Source organism: Dromiciops gliroides, chromosome 1 (genome assembly GCF_019393635.1).
Source record: "Dromiciops gliroides isolate mDroGli1 chromosome 1, mDroGli1.pri, whole genome shotgun sequence".
NCBI classification, from domain to species: Eukaryota; Metazoa; Chordata; class Mammalia; order Microbiotheria; family Microbiotheriidae; genus Dromiciops; species Dromiciops gliroides.
Genome location: NC_057861.1, coordinates 624,763,200 through 624,779,274, shown reverse-complemented (window position 1 = coordinate 624,779,274; position 16,075 = coordinate 624,763,200). Strand labels below are relative to the sequence as shown.

General features: G+C 37.4%; 1 protein-coding gene across 5 annotated transcripts in view; it reads left to right on the top strand.

The window, feature by feature from the left end:
* Window positions 1-16,075, top strand: part of LUC7L (LUC7 like) — a 44,833-nt gene that overhangs the window by 24,650 nt on the left and 4,108 nt on the right. For 4 of the 5 annotated variants that reach the window (XM_043998425.1, XM_043998460.1, XM_043998445.1 and 1 more), the window contains 5 exons: window positions 3,667-3,777; window positions 8,474-8,617; window positions 12,127-12,303; window positions 13,656-13,744; window positions 14,988-15,017. In XM_043998425.1, coding sequence (XP_043854360.1) covers window positions 3,667-3,777; window positions 8,474-8,617; window positions 12,127-12,303; window positions 13,656-13,744; window positions 14,988-15,017 — 551 coding nt within the window. Of the gene's footprint in view, window positions 1-3,666; window positions 3,778-8,473; window positions 8,618-12,126; window positions 12,304-13,655; window positions 13,745-14,783; window positions 14,873-14,987; window positions 15,018-16,075 lie in introns of all 5 variants that reach the window. The other variant, XR_006355786.1, reaches the window with a different exon arrangement.

The window sequence follows — 16,075 nt, the reverse complement described above, 5'->3', positions numbered from 1 at the left end:
CTGGGAAACAATTTTTACAGCCAGTATTTCTGATAAAGGCCTCATTTCTAAAATATATAGGGAACTAAATCAAATTTATTCAAATCCAAGTCATTCCCCGATTGAGAAATGGTCAGAGGATATGAACAGGCAATTTTCTGATGAAGAAATCAAAGCTACCTATTGGCACATGAAAAAATGCTCTAAACCACTATTAATCAGAGAAATGCAAATTAAAACAACTCTGAGGTACCACCTTACTTCTATCAGATTGGCTAATATGACAAAAAAGGAAAATAATAAATGTTGGAGAAGTTGTGGAAAAATTGGAACACTAATGCATTGTTGGTGGAGCTGTAAACTGATCCAACCATTCTGGAGAGCAATTTGGAACTATGCCCAAAGGGCTATGGGACTCTTCATACCCTTTGACTAAGTGGTACCACTGCTAAGTTTGTATCCCAGAGAGATCATAGAGGAAGAAAAAGGACCCACATGTACAAAAATATTTATAACAGCTCTCTTTGTGGTGGCAATGAATTGGAAATCAAGGGAATCCCTTCAATTGGGGAATGGCTAAACAAGTTGTGGTATATGAATATAATGGAATACTATTGTGCTGTAAGAAACGATGAGCCAGGTAGATTTCAGAGAATCCAGAAAGGACTTACATGAATTGATGCTGACTGAGAGGAGCAGAACCAGGAGAACATTGTACACAGTAACAGCAACATTGTCTGATGAACAATGGTGATACACTTGGCTCTTCTCAGCAGTGCAATGATTCAAAACATTTTCAAAGAACTCACAATAGAAAATGTTTTCCAAATCCAGGAAAAAGAACTGTGGATTATGAATGCAGATTGAACCATACTGTTTCTGCTTTTGGACCGTGGTGTTTTTTTCCCCTCTTTTTAAAAATTTTCCCTTGTGCTCTAATTCTTCTTTCACAATATGACTAATGCAGAAATATGTTTAATGCGATTGTACATATATAACCAATATCAGATTGCTTTCTGTCTTGGGGAGGAGGGTGGGAGAAAAATTTGGAACTAAAAATCCTATGAAAACAAATGTTTTTAAAAAACTATCTTGGCAACTAGGTGGTGCAGTGGATTAAGCACTGGCCCTGGATTCAGGAGGACCTGAGTTCAAATGTGACCGCAGACACTTGACACTAGCTGTGTGACCCTGAGCAAGTCACTTAACCCTCATTGCCCTGCAAAAACAACACCAAAACAAAACAAAAAAACCTCATATGTAACTGGAAAATAATAAAATACTTTTATTTTAAAAAACAAAAACAAAAAATAAAAGATTGCCTCTGCAGTAACATGAGATTACATACATTTTGTAGTGGTTTTAGGCCTAGCTGTGTTAAGCATATGTGAGTAGGAACAGAAAATATATTATACAAGGTGCTAAAGAAATATGAAAGTAAATATGTGGAGTAATATTTCCTAATAAAAAGAACCTTGACCTGTATAAATGTATTGTGTTCTGAACTTGATAGTGGTCAGGTCATTTAACTGAATCAACAATTGAGTATTTTTAACTCATTTAAGAGCATATGTGGGCATTTTAAAGTTTTCTATTTGGTGTTGATTTGCAGTATATATACCTAGTTTTTTAATCTTCTTGAGTTTTTGCTTAAGCAGTTAGTAAAACTGAGGATATATAACCTAGCCATATTAGGAAAATTAGCTCTAAACTGAATTTCCAATAACAGATGTTATACTGAGATTCTGCAAGTAGTGTGAATATAAGCCCCTGAAAATTGAATAAATGAATAAAGCATTTATTAAATTCTTACTATGTGCAGAGCACTTGTGATCTGACTCAACTGACTGTAGTAGGTTTTTTAGTTGGGATCATAAGATCGATATTAGTATAGGTTCCTTTCCCTTCAGACCATTTCCTAAACCATTCTAGAAAATGAAAAGCTGTAGCTTTGAAGATCTCCAGAGAAGGCCTCTCTGTGACTGGCTTTTCTTCCATTTAAAAAAAAAAATCCTATTTGGAAGTTAATCTCTTTAACCTAAAGCTCTTTTTTTGTCCTATTTCTGACTTTTGACCTTGATAGAATTAAAGAATGGCTGATTGACACCTTCTGTTGTTATATTTGAATATTAAAGTTTATAATCACTTTCTGCAAATTAAACTTTTAAAAAACTTTAACAAGCTAATTTTGTAATATATATTTAAATTTCTTAGCTCTCTATTTAAAATGGTGTTGCTATTAAAGACTGAAATTTATCATCTGGTAGTATGGTCTGTAGTGAAAGAAGCACTGAATGGGTGGGGGGGCAGGGTAATGAGGGTTCAGTGACTTGCCCAGGGTCCTACAGCTAGTAAGTGTGAAGTGTCTGAGACTGGATTTGAACTCAGGTCCTCCTGAATCCAGGGCCTGTGCTTTATGCCACCTTGCTGCCCCCAGAAGGACTGAATTTTAAGTCAAAACAATGGAGGGTTCAAATTTGCTTCTGTCAGTAGCTCATTTAGCAGTCCTGGGAAATTAATTTCATATTGGGATCGTTTCCTCATTGGTTAAATGGGGAGATATTTGAGTGGGTTATTTCTTTCTTTCTTTCTTTTTGGCAGGGCGTGGGGGGGTGGGGTTAAGTGATTTGCCCAGGGTCACACAAGCTAGTAAGTATCAAGTGTCTGAGGTCATATTTGAACTCAGGTCCTCCTAAACCCAGAGCAGGTGTTTTATCCACTGTACCACCTAGCTGCCCAAGTGGGTTATTTCTAAATACTTCCGACCTTAAATCTTTGATCATGTGACAGAAGACATATGCTAGTCAGACATTTGTGTCAATATCTATTAGGATACCATTTTTCTACTAAGATTATCTTCGTTTAAGTATTTATTTGAAATTATATCTTTCATTCTTTTCCCAATTACCATTGATTTAACCAATGGTTTACCATTCTGTTCGCCTCAGCCTATTACTGCTTTTTATTATCTCTTTTTGACTAAAATTGTCCTCTTCCTACAAAAATAAAGCTTTTTTTAAAGTTCGTTCTTGTCAAAATAAATCTTATTCTGTTTTGAGGGAGGCTGCCAGTCTCCTTCCTTGCCCCAGTATTGCGGCGAGCCGCTTAGCTAGCACTCCACAATTAAAAATTGGTCCCCACAGTTTTTGGCGAGCCAGCCAGGAGAGAAATTAACCTAGTGAATTAATTCTTTACAAGATGAAATACCTTCACATCTCTTTACATATTATATTGTATATTACGTACATCTTCTATGAAATCTCCAACCAAGATCCTTTGTGTTTTTCTCTTTCAATCCTTTAGATTTCAGGAAAATTTTTGAAGTAAATTAATGTTTTTATTAAAAAAAAACACCTCAGTGTTTTCTCACTTGAAGAAAAAAATTATTTGTCCTGTTATGGTCACAGATTTTAAATCAAAGACCTGTATTACTTCCTGAGCCCACTTTTTTAAGATTGTGGGACAAATTAAAAATTAGGTTTCAAGAAAATATTTCTGAAATACTTCTGTCAAATATTTGGGTAGAGTTGGTGGGTTTTGTTTTTTAGAAGATGGAAGAACCATGTGTTATCTTGAAATTTTTCTCTTAAACCAGCTTCCCAGTGATAAGAAACTAACCTCGGGTTATGTAAGTTCTAAGTGCTATAAGAAAATGTGATTATAGTTGTCTATTTATCTTAAATGCAGGCAATGGATCATCTGGAGTCCTTTATTGCAGAATGTGACAGAAGAACTGAACTTGCCAAGAAACGACTTGCTGAAACACAGGAAGAGATCAGTGCTGAGGTTTCTGCAAAGGTATCATCATTTAATGAAATGTTTACGTTCCTACATCCCTATTAGTGAGAAGGTTTTGGATTCTTACATCTTTTTTAAAAAAGATACATGTCTAAAGAATTCTCTGATGCTCAGCAATCTGGAATTTGAAGCATTCATGAAGACTGACTCCCACCTTCATAACTAATAATAATCAAGGTCCCTCGAGGCATATAACATCTGTCGATGTTTTCTCACTCACTGAAGTAAATTGCAGAAGCACCACTAATGATTAGGGAATGTAGTGGCCATCCTGCCTTGTAAAAACTTGTAGACTAAAAACCTGAATAACTAAGTGTACTCTGTTTAGCTATTTAGTGCCATCTGTAAATTTAATGAAAACCATAAACTAGTTAAAACAAGTGAACTAGTAGGGATGACCTATTCTTACCAGATTTTTTTTTTTTTAAGTATGTATGTATTTATTTTTTTATTTTTGCGGGGCGATGGGGGTTAAGTGACTTGCCCACACAGCTAGTACGTGTCAAGTGTCTGAAGCCGGATTTGAACTCAGGTACTCCTGAATCCAGGGCTGGTGCTTATCCACTGCGCCACCTAGCTGCCTCTCTTACCAGATTTTAATCCCAACCAAATTTGTGTTGTGGGTTTATTCCATTTTCTCAGGCTAATGGAAAAAGAAGAAAAGATTTTCCATCTGTCTTCTGGGCACTTTTTGCCCAGGAAATGACCCAGATCAAAATAATCTCATACCCAGGGGGAAAAACACCTTAGAATAGTTGATTGATGATTGTCAAATTCATAATGGAAAAAAGAAAAGAAAATTAAAAACAAGAAGAATACACCTTAGAACTACTTTAGCCATGTTGTGGTCTTTTACACATTAGGGATGGCACAGAAAGTATGTGGGTGTTGGTGAATGCTCTTGATATAAAATTTTTTAAAATCTAGACTAGCTTTAAGTAAGGCTTAGAGGCCAGCAAAAGAACAAATGAGGTCCCAGAATCCTAGATCCTGTGTTGATGTGCCCTTTCAGGTTTGAGCCAGTTGGCCACTCGAGAAGAAAAAAATTACCCCTGCCTTCTGTTAGTAATTTGACTGTTCTTCTGAAGAAAGAAAAAGCGCGGGGTTCTTGAAAATTTGATATTTGAAAAAAGCAGGTGGCAGACTTTTAACAGATTGGAAACTGCTTCCTAGGTAAAATTGAGGGAATACTCTTGAGATTCAGAAATGTTTAAAGATTGTGAGGTTAGGAAGGACTGCCATGTGATGTACATTGTCATGTGTATAAGGTAAAGGCAGAAAGGTAAATGTGAGATTCAGCAAATTGGAGATCTTTTTTCATGGGGTTTGCTTATTTTTTGTAGATAGTCAGTTGGAAGATCCTAGAAACTTGCTTCAACTTCCCCTTTTTAAAAATAGATGAGGGGGCAGCTAGGTGGCACAATGGATAGAGCACCGGCCCTGGAGTCAAGAGGACCTGAGTTCAAATCCGGCCTCAGACAGTTGATACTAACTGTGTGACCCTAGGCAATTGCCTCACCACCACCAACAAAAACAGATGCAGAAACTAAGGCCCAAGATGGGAAAGTGAATTGTTTTAAAAGAGAAAGGAAATGCCACTTAAATATTACTTATTAAAGAATCTTTAGCAGAAGTTTTTAGGTAATGATTCAGTGACAGTGCCAAGACCCAGTTCTCACAGTTATTCATTGAAAATATAAGTATAAATACACACACACACACACACACGATCCCTTTTGTTTTTTATATTGCATTCATTTCTTTTTTTTTTGGTGAGGCAATTGGGGTTAGTTAAGTGACTTGCCCAGGGTCACACAGCTAGTAAGCGTTAAGTGTCTGAGGCTGGATTTGAACTCGGGTCCTTCTGAATCCAGGGCCCGTGCTCTATCCACTGTGCCACCTAGCTGCCCCTATTGCATTCATTTCTTTTTTTCTTTTCTTTTCTTTTTTTTTTTTGAGTGACCGAAAAAGCATTTATTAAGCCCTTACAAGGAGGTACTGAGCACTAGGGCTACAAATATATAAAAGCAAAGACAGTTCCTACCCACAATTAGCTTACTTTTTTTTTTTTAGTTAATAAAGTGTTTTTTTTTCCGTTACATGTAAAGATAGTTCTCATCTTTTGTTTATATAAGCTTTACAATTTCAGATTTTTCTCCCTTCCCTCTCCCCTAGACAGCAGGTAATCTGATATAGGTTATATATATGTGCTGCATTAGTCATGTTATAAGAGAAAAAATCAGAGCACTGACGAAAAACCTCAAAATAGAAAAAAAACAACAGCACCAAAACCAAAAGAAATAGTATGGTTCATTCAGCATCTATACTCCGCAGTTCTTTTTTTTTTTTTTTTCCTTGGATTTGGAGATCCTCTTTCATCATGAGTTCCCTGGAACTCTTCTGTAGCATATTGCATTCATTTCTAAATATATCCTTCCTCTAACTGGAGAAGAGTTGAGAAAATGTACCTCCCTCCCCTCACTGCAGAGGTGGGGGACCCATGGGTGTGGAATATTGATCATATTTCCAGAAGCAATTGATATGTTGGTTGGTTTTGCTGAATTGGGTTTTTTTTCCCTTTTCTGATCTTAGTTACACACAAGGAAGGGGAAACCAATCATTTCTACCAAACGTATCAGCTATTTCTATTAATATGAGCCTTATTCCACATCTGTGGTCCCCCATCTCTGCAGTGAGAGGAAGGGGAAATATTTTTTCAGCTCTTCTCTGGGCCCCATTATATGGAGTTTTGTTTCCTTTTTGTCTTTGTATTTTCATCGTGATTCAATGATATTCCATTATTCATTGTTTAGTGGTTTTTCAATTATGGGCACTTTGTTTCCTGTTCTTTGCTACCATAGAAAGTACCACGAGAAATAGCAGTTGTATGTAAGACAGTTGATCTCTTCAGACTTTCCTTATAGATGGACTCTCTGGATCAAAGAGTATGAATGTTCTAGTTAATTGTAGCACAGTTTCAAATTGCATTCCAAAATTATTGGACTAATTCATGACTCCAGCAGAAGTGTATATCAGTATGCTTGTCTTCTGCAGTAGTTTGGGATTCTTTTTACCATACCGTAGTCACCTCTCAAAATTTCACTGAAAAATATTTGAAGAGAGCTGTGAAGGTATTGTCTGATGACACTAGTCAGTTGTACTTGCGGATCTACTTTTTATTCATGTGTGCTGATCATTTCACAGTGTGGTTGGCTAATTGTAGTTTAGAAGCATTACGGTTCAGTAGACAAAGAGTTGGGCTCAGAATCAGGACTATCTGGGTTTTTGTCCTCTCTCTGACATATTCTAACAATGGGAAAGTCACTTAATCTCTTAGTACCTGCTGACATCTATTTCAGAATGTAGTTTGCAGCATATTTGACAAGTCTGCATTGCTAGAGGGAGTTTCCTATACCTATGAAATTACAGCTGTGGGTAAAAAAAAAAATTGCATTTGCCATGTTTTTAATTATTTCTCATGCTAATCATGATGACAGATTGTATGTCTGTTGTTTGAGGACTAGTCTAGCAAAATTCATTTACAGTCGGCCCAAGAAGGAAGTAAACTTTTGGTTACAGGAATTTTTGAAGACTGCGTACTAGGTCTTAGTTGAGTTGGATGGAGTTCAGTGGATGAAATGATGGTGAAAATCACAGATTTTTGAACTAGTCAAGTATTTAAATTATACCTTGAATTAAATATGTCCCTGATTGTTGCCATCCTAGGACTCCCTAGATTCTCAAAATAATCTAGAGAGGTATGAGGTAATTGTGATGTAGCAAGACCACAGAATTTAGAGTTGGGAACTATTTTCAGTCCCATGATCTTCTTACTGCCTTGTTTTGACCCTTGAACTATGTCCCTTACAGTTGTAAATGCTATTAGCCGAATATCTGAATACTTTCAACCCTTTCTATGTTGTTAGAAATATAATTTGCCTATTTTTTTGTCTTTGGGGAATCATGGTTCATGGGAGTGTTTTCTTTTCAACAGAAATGTTTCTTTCCAACAGTAAAGAATCCTTTTTAGCACAAATTGGCTATAATTTAGTAACTGACTTTTTCTTTTTTTGCATTAGTAGTTTTTCATCTTGGAATAGGGAATTAAATGATGCTTAGGTAAATTACTACTCAGTAATCTGTGATCATGACTTTTTGGGGGGGGGGTGCGGGAGTTGGGGTTAAGTGACTTGCCCAGGGTCACACAGCTAGTGCCAAGTATCTGAGTCTGGATTTGAACTCAGGTCTTCCTGAATCCAGGGCCAGTGCTTTATCCACTGTGTCACCTAGCTGCCCCCAGTGATCATGACATGTTGAAGAAAATCTTTGCTTTCATTGTGTGTTTTAATCCTAGAAAGATTTTTTTTATGACTGTTGAGTTGTGAAAATTAGAATAAGGTTGAGCTATGATTGGAGGGGTTGGAGTTTACTTGTAAAGCAGGCATTGTGAACAAAGGCTTAAATTGGGAATAGAAAAACTGGAATATGCTTTAAATTCAAAGCCTCAACAATTGACATTTGTCTTAGGAAAGAAAAGGTTCCATTCTTAATGTAATATAGAGGATGTAAATAAACCACAGTCTAGTTCTTAGGATTGCTTCCATATAAACCCTGTTTCTCAAATACACATTTCTGAAATAGAACAGCTGTAAGAGGTTTTCAGACTTGTGTTCATGATTCTTCTTTTCTCCTCTAGGCAGAAAAGGTACATGAATTGAATGAAGAAATTGGCAAACTGCTTGCTAAAGCTGAACAGCTGGGAGCTGAAGGAAATGTGGATGAATCCCAGAAGATCCTTATGGAAGTGGAGAAAGTTCGAGCAAAGAAAAAAGAAGCTGAGGTTTGTTAGGAAGTTCTAATACTTTCCTAAGCACTTCAGGGCAGATAATACATCTGTTTTTACCTGAGAGAAATGGAAGCTTAAAGAAATGATGACTTGTTTGAGGAAACATGACTAATAAAAAGGTCAAGCTGAGATTCGAACACAAGTCTCTTGATGACTAGTTTGTACTTTCTATTTATACCATCCTACCATTGATGCAAGATACTCATTTAAATGAAGAATAAGAATAGATTTTTAAGTAATTTGACACGGTAGGCAAAAAAGGCTAATGTTATCTTAGTCCACATTGTTAAATATATAGTGTCCAGCATGAGGGCAACTAATGTTATCCCTTTGTCAGACCATAGCTAGAATATTGTATATAGTTCTAGAAGGAAGCTTTATTTCAAGATGGCTATTTTCAGATATTCAAAGGTCTTTCTGTATAGCCCCAGAAGGAAGCACTAGGGCCATTGAGTAGAAATCATAGGGAGACAAATTTCAGTGTATTGTTGGAAGTATTTAATTATAGTTTGAGAGATGAGTTGCTTCTGGGAGGTGTTTTTATCATTGGGTATCTTCAAGCTGCATGAGTACTCATTGGAGATAGTGTTGCAAATATTCTTGCTTTGATCATCATGGAGATCATCTCTGCATAACTCATGTGAGTATACAATTGCTCAGATGAGAAGATTCATGCTTTTCTGGGAAAGTATAAGCTTAAAGACCTGGAAGCACTTCCCAGTTGGCCCAGAGGTTGGGCTGTGATCTCCTCCTAACTTCAAGCATCTTTGAATTTGGGTTTAAGTGTTGCATTGGTTGAAGGAGTGTTTTCATCAGGAATTTCCTACATCAGTGAATCACAGGGCTGGTAAAAACAACAACAGTTGTTAGCTTTGTGTTATGGGCTTTTTGTTTTGTTTTATATTTTGTTTCCCCCCAGAAAAATGAAGGCCTGGTAACTGAGGTGTGCTTTATCAATATTCAGTGCCATATTTTGTTAGAATGCACAGTGGGTGACATCACTGTTTATATATGAACTTGATTTCTCGCTGATGCTTTTTGTTTGTTTGTTTGTTAGTATGTGTTATCAGTTGTCTTGGAGTATCCAGAAGATTTTTCCCCTTCTAAATTCTATCTTTTGTGGAAGTTACTGCCATATTCTAAATGCTAACATATAAGGTGATAAAACTATATGCCTTCCTCATTCAGCATACCACTTGGATTTCAAGAGACCCAAAATCCTTTATAATAATCCTATTCTTTGACACTATTCATACTATAATTACTTATAACTGTTTCTCTTAATGTTGAGGGCCATTGTTGCAAATGCCAACTTGTTTTTTTGTTTGTTTTTTTGTGGGGCAATGGATGTTAATTGACTTGCCCAGGGTCACACAGGTAGTTAGTGTCAAGTGTCTGAGGCCGGATTTGAACTCAGTTCCTCCCGTATCCAGGGCCAGTGCTTGATCCACTGCGCCACCTAGATGCCCCCTTGTTTTGTTATATGCTTGTTGTATAAAGCGGTTATTTTTTGGAAATCTTTTGAAAAAAATAACTGGTATTGATATAGAATTTTATGTTTACAAAGCCCTTTACTGTCATTTTGTTTGAGCTTCACAACTCTGTAACATTGTGGAAGTATTATCCCCATTTTATAGGTGAGTAAACTGACACACTGAAAACCACTGTTTTTTATACTTAGTGCTCTTTACAGTGACTCAGCTTCTGATGGTTTTTGTCATTTAATGGTAATCACCAAAGTTCATAGAAAACTTTAGGCAGTTATAATTAACTCAGTCTAATGGGTGGTAAAGAAACCCAAAGAGGTGCTATGGCTTGCCCAAGGTCACATAGGAAGCAGTAGAATATGCCTTGAAATCCCACTCCTGCTCCCAGCCACTTTGAGCAGCCTTACTGTGAAAGTTGAAAGCTTTGTATTATTGGTTGATCTGCTTGCAGTCCAGTTAGCAAATCTTTGCTAATTGCCTACTCTGCTCTGGGTTCTGTAGGACTGTACAGATTCCCCACCCATCCACCCACACACACACACATATGAAAGAGACACGTGGGTGAGAGCGTGTTGGTATAGAAGTAGACTACTCTTGAAGTTTGTCAAAATGAAAGGAAATAAAGGGTATCGTAACTTTTAGGGAATAAAAAGGTTGTTTTTAGTATAGATTTAAACTGGGTGTGTTTGTTGGCAGAAGGGAAAGAGCAAGGAAGAGAGATAAGTGATAGAGCCCAAGTCCCAGAGGGACTGCAGGTGGAAGGGTTGTTGTTTGTCCTTTGTGTTCGAAGACGACTATGACATCAGGGTGCACTGAATTGGATTTTAAGTGAGGGAGGGCTGTGCAATGTCACTAGCCTCTCTCCTTCATAGCCATCTGGGTCCAATGGCAAGATACATATCAGGACAACTAGAGATGTCCCTGAATATTATAGGCACTGGGGGTTAAGTGACTTGTCCAGGGACACACAGCTTAGTCGTGTCAAGTGGTGGATTTGAAATCAGGTCCACTTGACTCCAGGACCAGTACTCTATCCACTGACCACCTAGTTGCCCTTGGTGAAAGGATTATACTTAAGGAAAGGAGGGAAGTTAAAGAAGCATGTAAGAAAAATTGTAGCAAAGAGAACTCCTGCCAGACTGTTGAGGAAAGTCAGGAACCAACATGTCCCTGACCCAGTCTGTGCTCAGGGCAAATTATTCCTCTTCACTATTTACAAAATACTTGGCAAAGTGTACAGGATGTATATAAAAGTGTTCTTATCATTGTATGTTGGTTTTTAGTAGAGCTGTTGTCTAGGGGTCTATCCTTAATGTTTGGGGGCATTAGGAAAGAAGCTGGCTCAGTGCAAGGCCCCTCCATTCAATAATACTTTTCTCCTATATAGTTAAGATCTCCACTGCTACTCTTGATTTCACTGGAACATTCTTCTCTTGTTGATAACTGAAATCTGTATGACTGGTTGGCTTACTACCAAGATGATCATCTTCCAGAGCAGCCAGAGGACAAGAGGACTATTTGGGTCAACTGTGTTGGTTGTTGTGTTGCTTGCTGAGCACAGGGGCTCTGTTTTAAAAGTTTGTGTTGGAATAGGAGGGAACATCAGGAGTGGGCAGTGTTAGAGTATAGGAAAGATTTCGGGCAGCTGTGTATCTCCAGGGAGTCAGCAGAAAGTTAAAGGAATTGCTCAGTAACAAATGTTGGCCCAGGTGAAAATAGATCATCTAACTTGGTTATACAGCGTGTCAGCAAAGCCTTCAACATCAACTAGCAACAGCATAAAAAGCAGAATGCTGTTGTGTAGAGCTGGAGATATGGAAGGTGAATGAAGAGAGCACATTTCGCTAGAAGGTATTAGGCTAGATAGGAAAATAGCAATAAGAAGAGTATCAAGGGCCCTGAAGTCAAGAAGTTGACGACAAAGAACAATTTCAAAAAAATGAGAGTAGTTGGTGGAAGGCAAGGAATTTAACTGTTTGAAATCTTGAGTAAATTTCCCCTCCTTCTGTTACTTAGGAAGAATATCGAAATTCCATGCCAGCATCCAGTTTCCAGCAGCAGAAACTTCGAGTCTGTGAGGTGTGTTCTGCATACCTTGGTCTCCATGATAACGATCGTCGGCTTGCAGATCACTTCGGGGGCAAATTACACTTGGGATTTATTCAGATTCGTGAGAAATTGGATCAGTTGAGGGTAAGGTTCATTATATTATTTACTAAGAGGAGGTCTTTCCTTTCAGTTTCTTTGGGGTATGTTTGGTTTCACTGGCACCCAATCATAAGAATGAAACCTTGTCTTTCAGACTTTTGTAGCAGGATGCTTCAGATTTTATATTCATTTAGCTTTTAACATCCCTGTTTTTGAATTAAGCCCTTTCATGTTGGGATTTTTAAACTTTGAAAGTTCCTTATAATATAAAAAACCAGTTAAATACTCTTAACAACTGACAGTTATATAGGTGTTTTTTTACAACAAACAAGATACTTTACATATGGTCTTATTTAATCTTTGAAGAGCAGCCCTCCAAAGTAAGTAGTTTCTGTGTTATCTCCATTTTAACATAAACATCTCAGCTACTGAGTATAAGGACTGATCGCTTTTAGTTTTGTAGGAGTACCTCTGCAGTCTCTTAATACTGGCATATCATGGCACCCCTGGCTCCTTCCTAACTCTTCCTCCTATTTTTGGTTTCTGAGGCACAGAAATAGACTTTTTGGTCAGAGAATGCCTGTGAAAAGACTGTTTACCTGTTGTCATATTGACATATTGAGGCCACAGCCTTTGTTCCACTTCACTGGATCACCTGAGGCCTGACCCTTCAGTCTGCTTGGAAAGTAGGACAGGAAGAAAATAAAGGGTAGACTCTTTTTACTTGAGCTAAAGCAAAGCTTTGGTTGATGAGTTGCTGGTAATGAATTCTCTCAGAATAAAACTTCTTAGCTTTTTTGTGTTGGCTGTCAGCTTTATATGCTCGATAGATCATCAACCTAGCTCAGAGTAGTCTACAACCACACAATGTGGACTTTAAACTGGCTTCTCTCTCTGGTTAAAACTGATGGTTTTTCATATGTGCTTGTCTTTAGCATGCTTCCGGGTGGCCAGGTCATTGGTAAGATTTTGCAAGCAACTTAGCAGCAGATATTTCACAGCACAGCTATGAAAGGAAGGCATAGGATCTTTCAAGAAGTTGATTATTGTTATTATTTTGAGGCAATATCATTCAGTCAGTAAGCATTGATTAAGTGCCTACTATGTGCCTGGTACTCTGCTAAGCACTGAATGTTATCAATTTGATGATTGGGAAAAATTTTTTTCTCTGGAGTGTGATGAAATCTAGAAGTACTTGTTTGTTAGATTGATTTTGTCATAAATTTGTGAAATGTGCTTAGAGAAATTGACTTCTGTATGACAGTTTATTAGTCTTCTACTTAGCAGAAGGAGGACCCTTAAGAAATTCCTTAAATTCTTGTAGAGTCATCTCTTGGGGGTATTTTTATCTTTAAAATTTCACAATATTTAAATCTTACAAGTGTCTCTGCTTTTAGAAAACAGTGGCAGAAAAACAAGAAAAAAGAAATCAAGATCGTTTGAGGAGGAGAGAAGAACGAGAACGAGAAGAAAGGATGGGCCGAAGGTGAGTTTCAGCAGTCACACCTGAGAGAAATCAAATGGTACTTACGCTAATTCAGAAGAACTTGTGGTTTTAACAGCTTTCTAGAAAACATGAGTAAGATTCTGCAAATTTAATATAACCAAAATTTAATAAGTTCCAACTAAGCACTAGGGATCCAAAGATGAAAGCACTCTAGAGCTTATAATCGTATCTGGAGGATGCATGCAAATAGTTATGACATAAGGGAGAATGAGATAAGAATTGTGGAAAGATTTCTTCTGGTGAGTGGATCACACAGGATCCAAGAGCCCGAACTAGAAAGGACTGTGGAGATTGAGTTTAATACCCTTCAGTTGGCTTGTGACCACCCATGGTCACATAGCTAGTAGATAGTGACAGATGGGATTTGAATATTAGGTGCTTTGATCCCAGATTTTACGCTCTTTTCTACTAGGATATAGCAGTGGTGACTGCTGCCTTTCTGTTGGGGAAGGACTTTATGGAGGAGCTAGATTTTGACTTAAGTGCTTAAAAGGGGAGTTTGTAGTCATCCACGTTTATGTGGAAAATAAGAAATTTAAAGCAACAAAATAGTGTTTAGCCTTCCTTTGATTTTATCCCTTATCTAATCTCTGCATGTTTTATCCCCAGAGGAAGAGATAAAAATTGTTCTGTAAACAGAAAAGATTTGTAAAGTCAAGATGTAGTTAGTGTGGTATCCTTTAAGCTACAATTGGTAGAGTTGGGATTTTACGGATTCATAACTATTTAACTTTTAAATATTTTTTCCCCAATTACATTTAACATTTGTTTTTTTACATTTTAAATTTTAAAACTCCCTCCCTTGCTCCCCTACCCCCTCATTAAGGAGGCAGGCAATTTGGTATCCGTTATACATGTGCAGTCATGCAAAATATTTCCATGTTAGTCATGTTCATAACTATTTTAGAACATAGTTACCTTGCTATAATTTTCTTTATGTAGTTACTTAGTGTATAGTTCTTGCAAGCCCTAGAACATATAACAAGTATGTGAAAAGCCCTCTTTCCTATATTTCTAGCTATGTAACTGGACAAGTCAAATTCTAAGACTCAAAGACTCAGCTTCATTATCTGTAGAGTGGGAGTAGCACACCACCTGCTTCATAAGGTAGTTGTGGGGAAAAGACTTTGTAAATCCAGAAGCTCCAGCTAAATGTGAATTGTTCAGCTATTTAGTTCAGTATAGTAGCTGTGGGAAATTAAATGTTTGCATCTTTTTCTAGGTCTGGATCAAGAACTAGAGATCGAAGAAGGTGGGTATATTGTATAGTATGGTGAGAAAGGATGGTGAGATTTTTTGCCCCCTATTGTGAATGGGGGGAGGGGAGAAGCAGAGGTAGTAAGAGAACCAGTAATCTATTGAGGAACAGGATCCAACTGAAAATAATAGAGTGGGACACCCCACAAGTGTGTTCTATTCTGAGCTTTTTAGCTTTCAATTTTAATTAGTCTTGGTTTTCAGGAATATTTTCTAGAATATGTAGAATATCATGGATAGAATATTAGATAATTAGGGGGGAAAATAATACCACATAGAAGTAAAAAGGACAAATTGGCAGGATACAGAGAAGTTAATAAAAGGTGGTGTTAAGGGGCAGATCACAGCCCAAGGGTACCCTGAATTTAGCATTCACCAGTGACATAGAATCCCAGATTTAAATGTTTAGCATAAATCGCTTCTCTAACATCTTTGTTGTTGTTCAGTTGTTTCAGTCCTGTCCTACTCTTTGTGACCCTATTTGGGGTTTTCTTGGCAGAGGTACTATAGTAGTTTGCCATTTCCTTCTCCAACTCATTTTACAGATGGGGAAACTGAGACAAACAGGGCTAAGAGACTTGCCTAGGGTCACATAGCTAGGAAGTGTCTGAGGCCAGATTTGAACTCAGGTCTTCCTGCCTCCAGGTCCAGCACTCTATCCACTGTTCCATCTAGTTGTTTTTCAAGCCCTCTACTGACAGGAAACCCACTACTTCCATAAGAAACCATTCGTGGTAACTTTGTTAGAAAGCTTTCTGATAGGAGAGGAAGGAATAGTTTACCTCTTAGATCTATGGAGAGGAGAAGAATTTATGACCAAACAAGAGAGAGAGACAATATTATGAAGTGCAAAACAGATCATTTTGATTACACTAAATTAAAAGGTGTTTTGTTTTGTTTTACAAACCAAAGCAATGCAGCCAACATTGGAAGGAAAGTAGAAAGCTGGAAAACAATTTTTACAGCCAGTGTTTCTGATAAAATCCTCATTTCTAAAATACTTAAGGAACTAAATTAAATTTCTAAGAATACAAGTCATTGCCCAATTGAGAA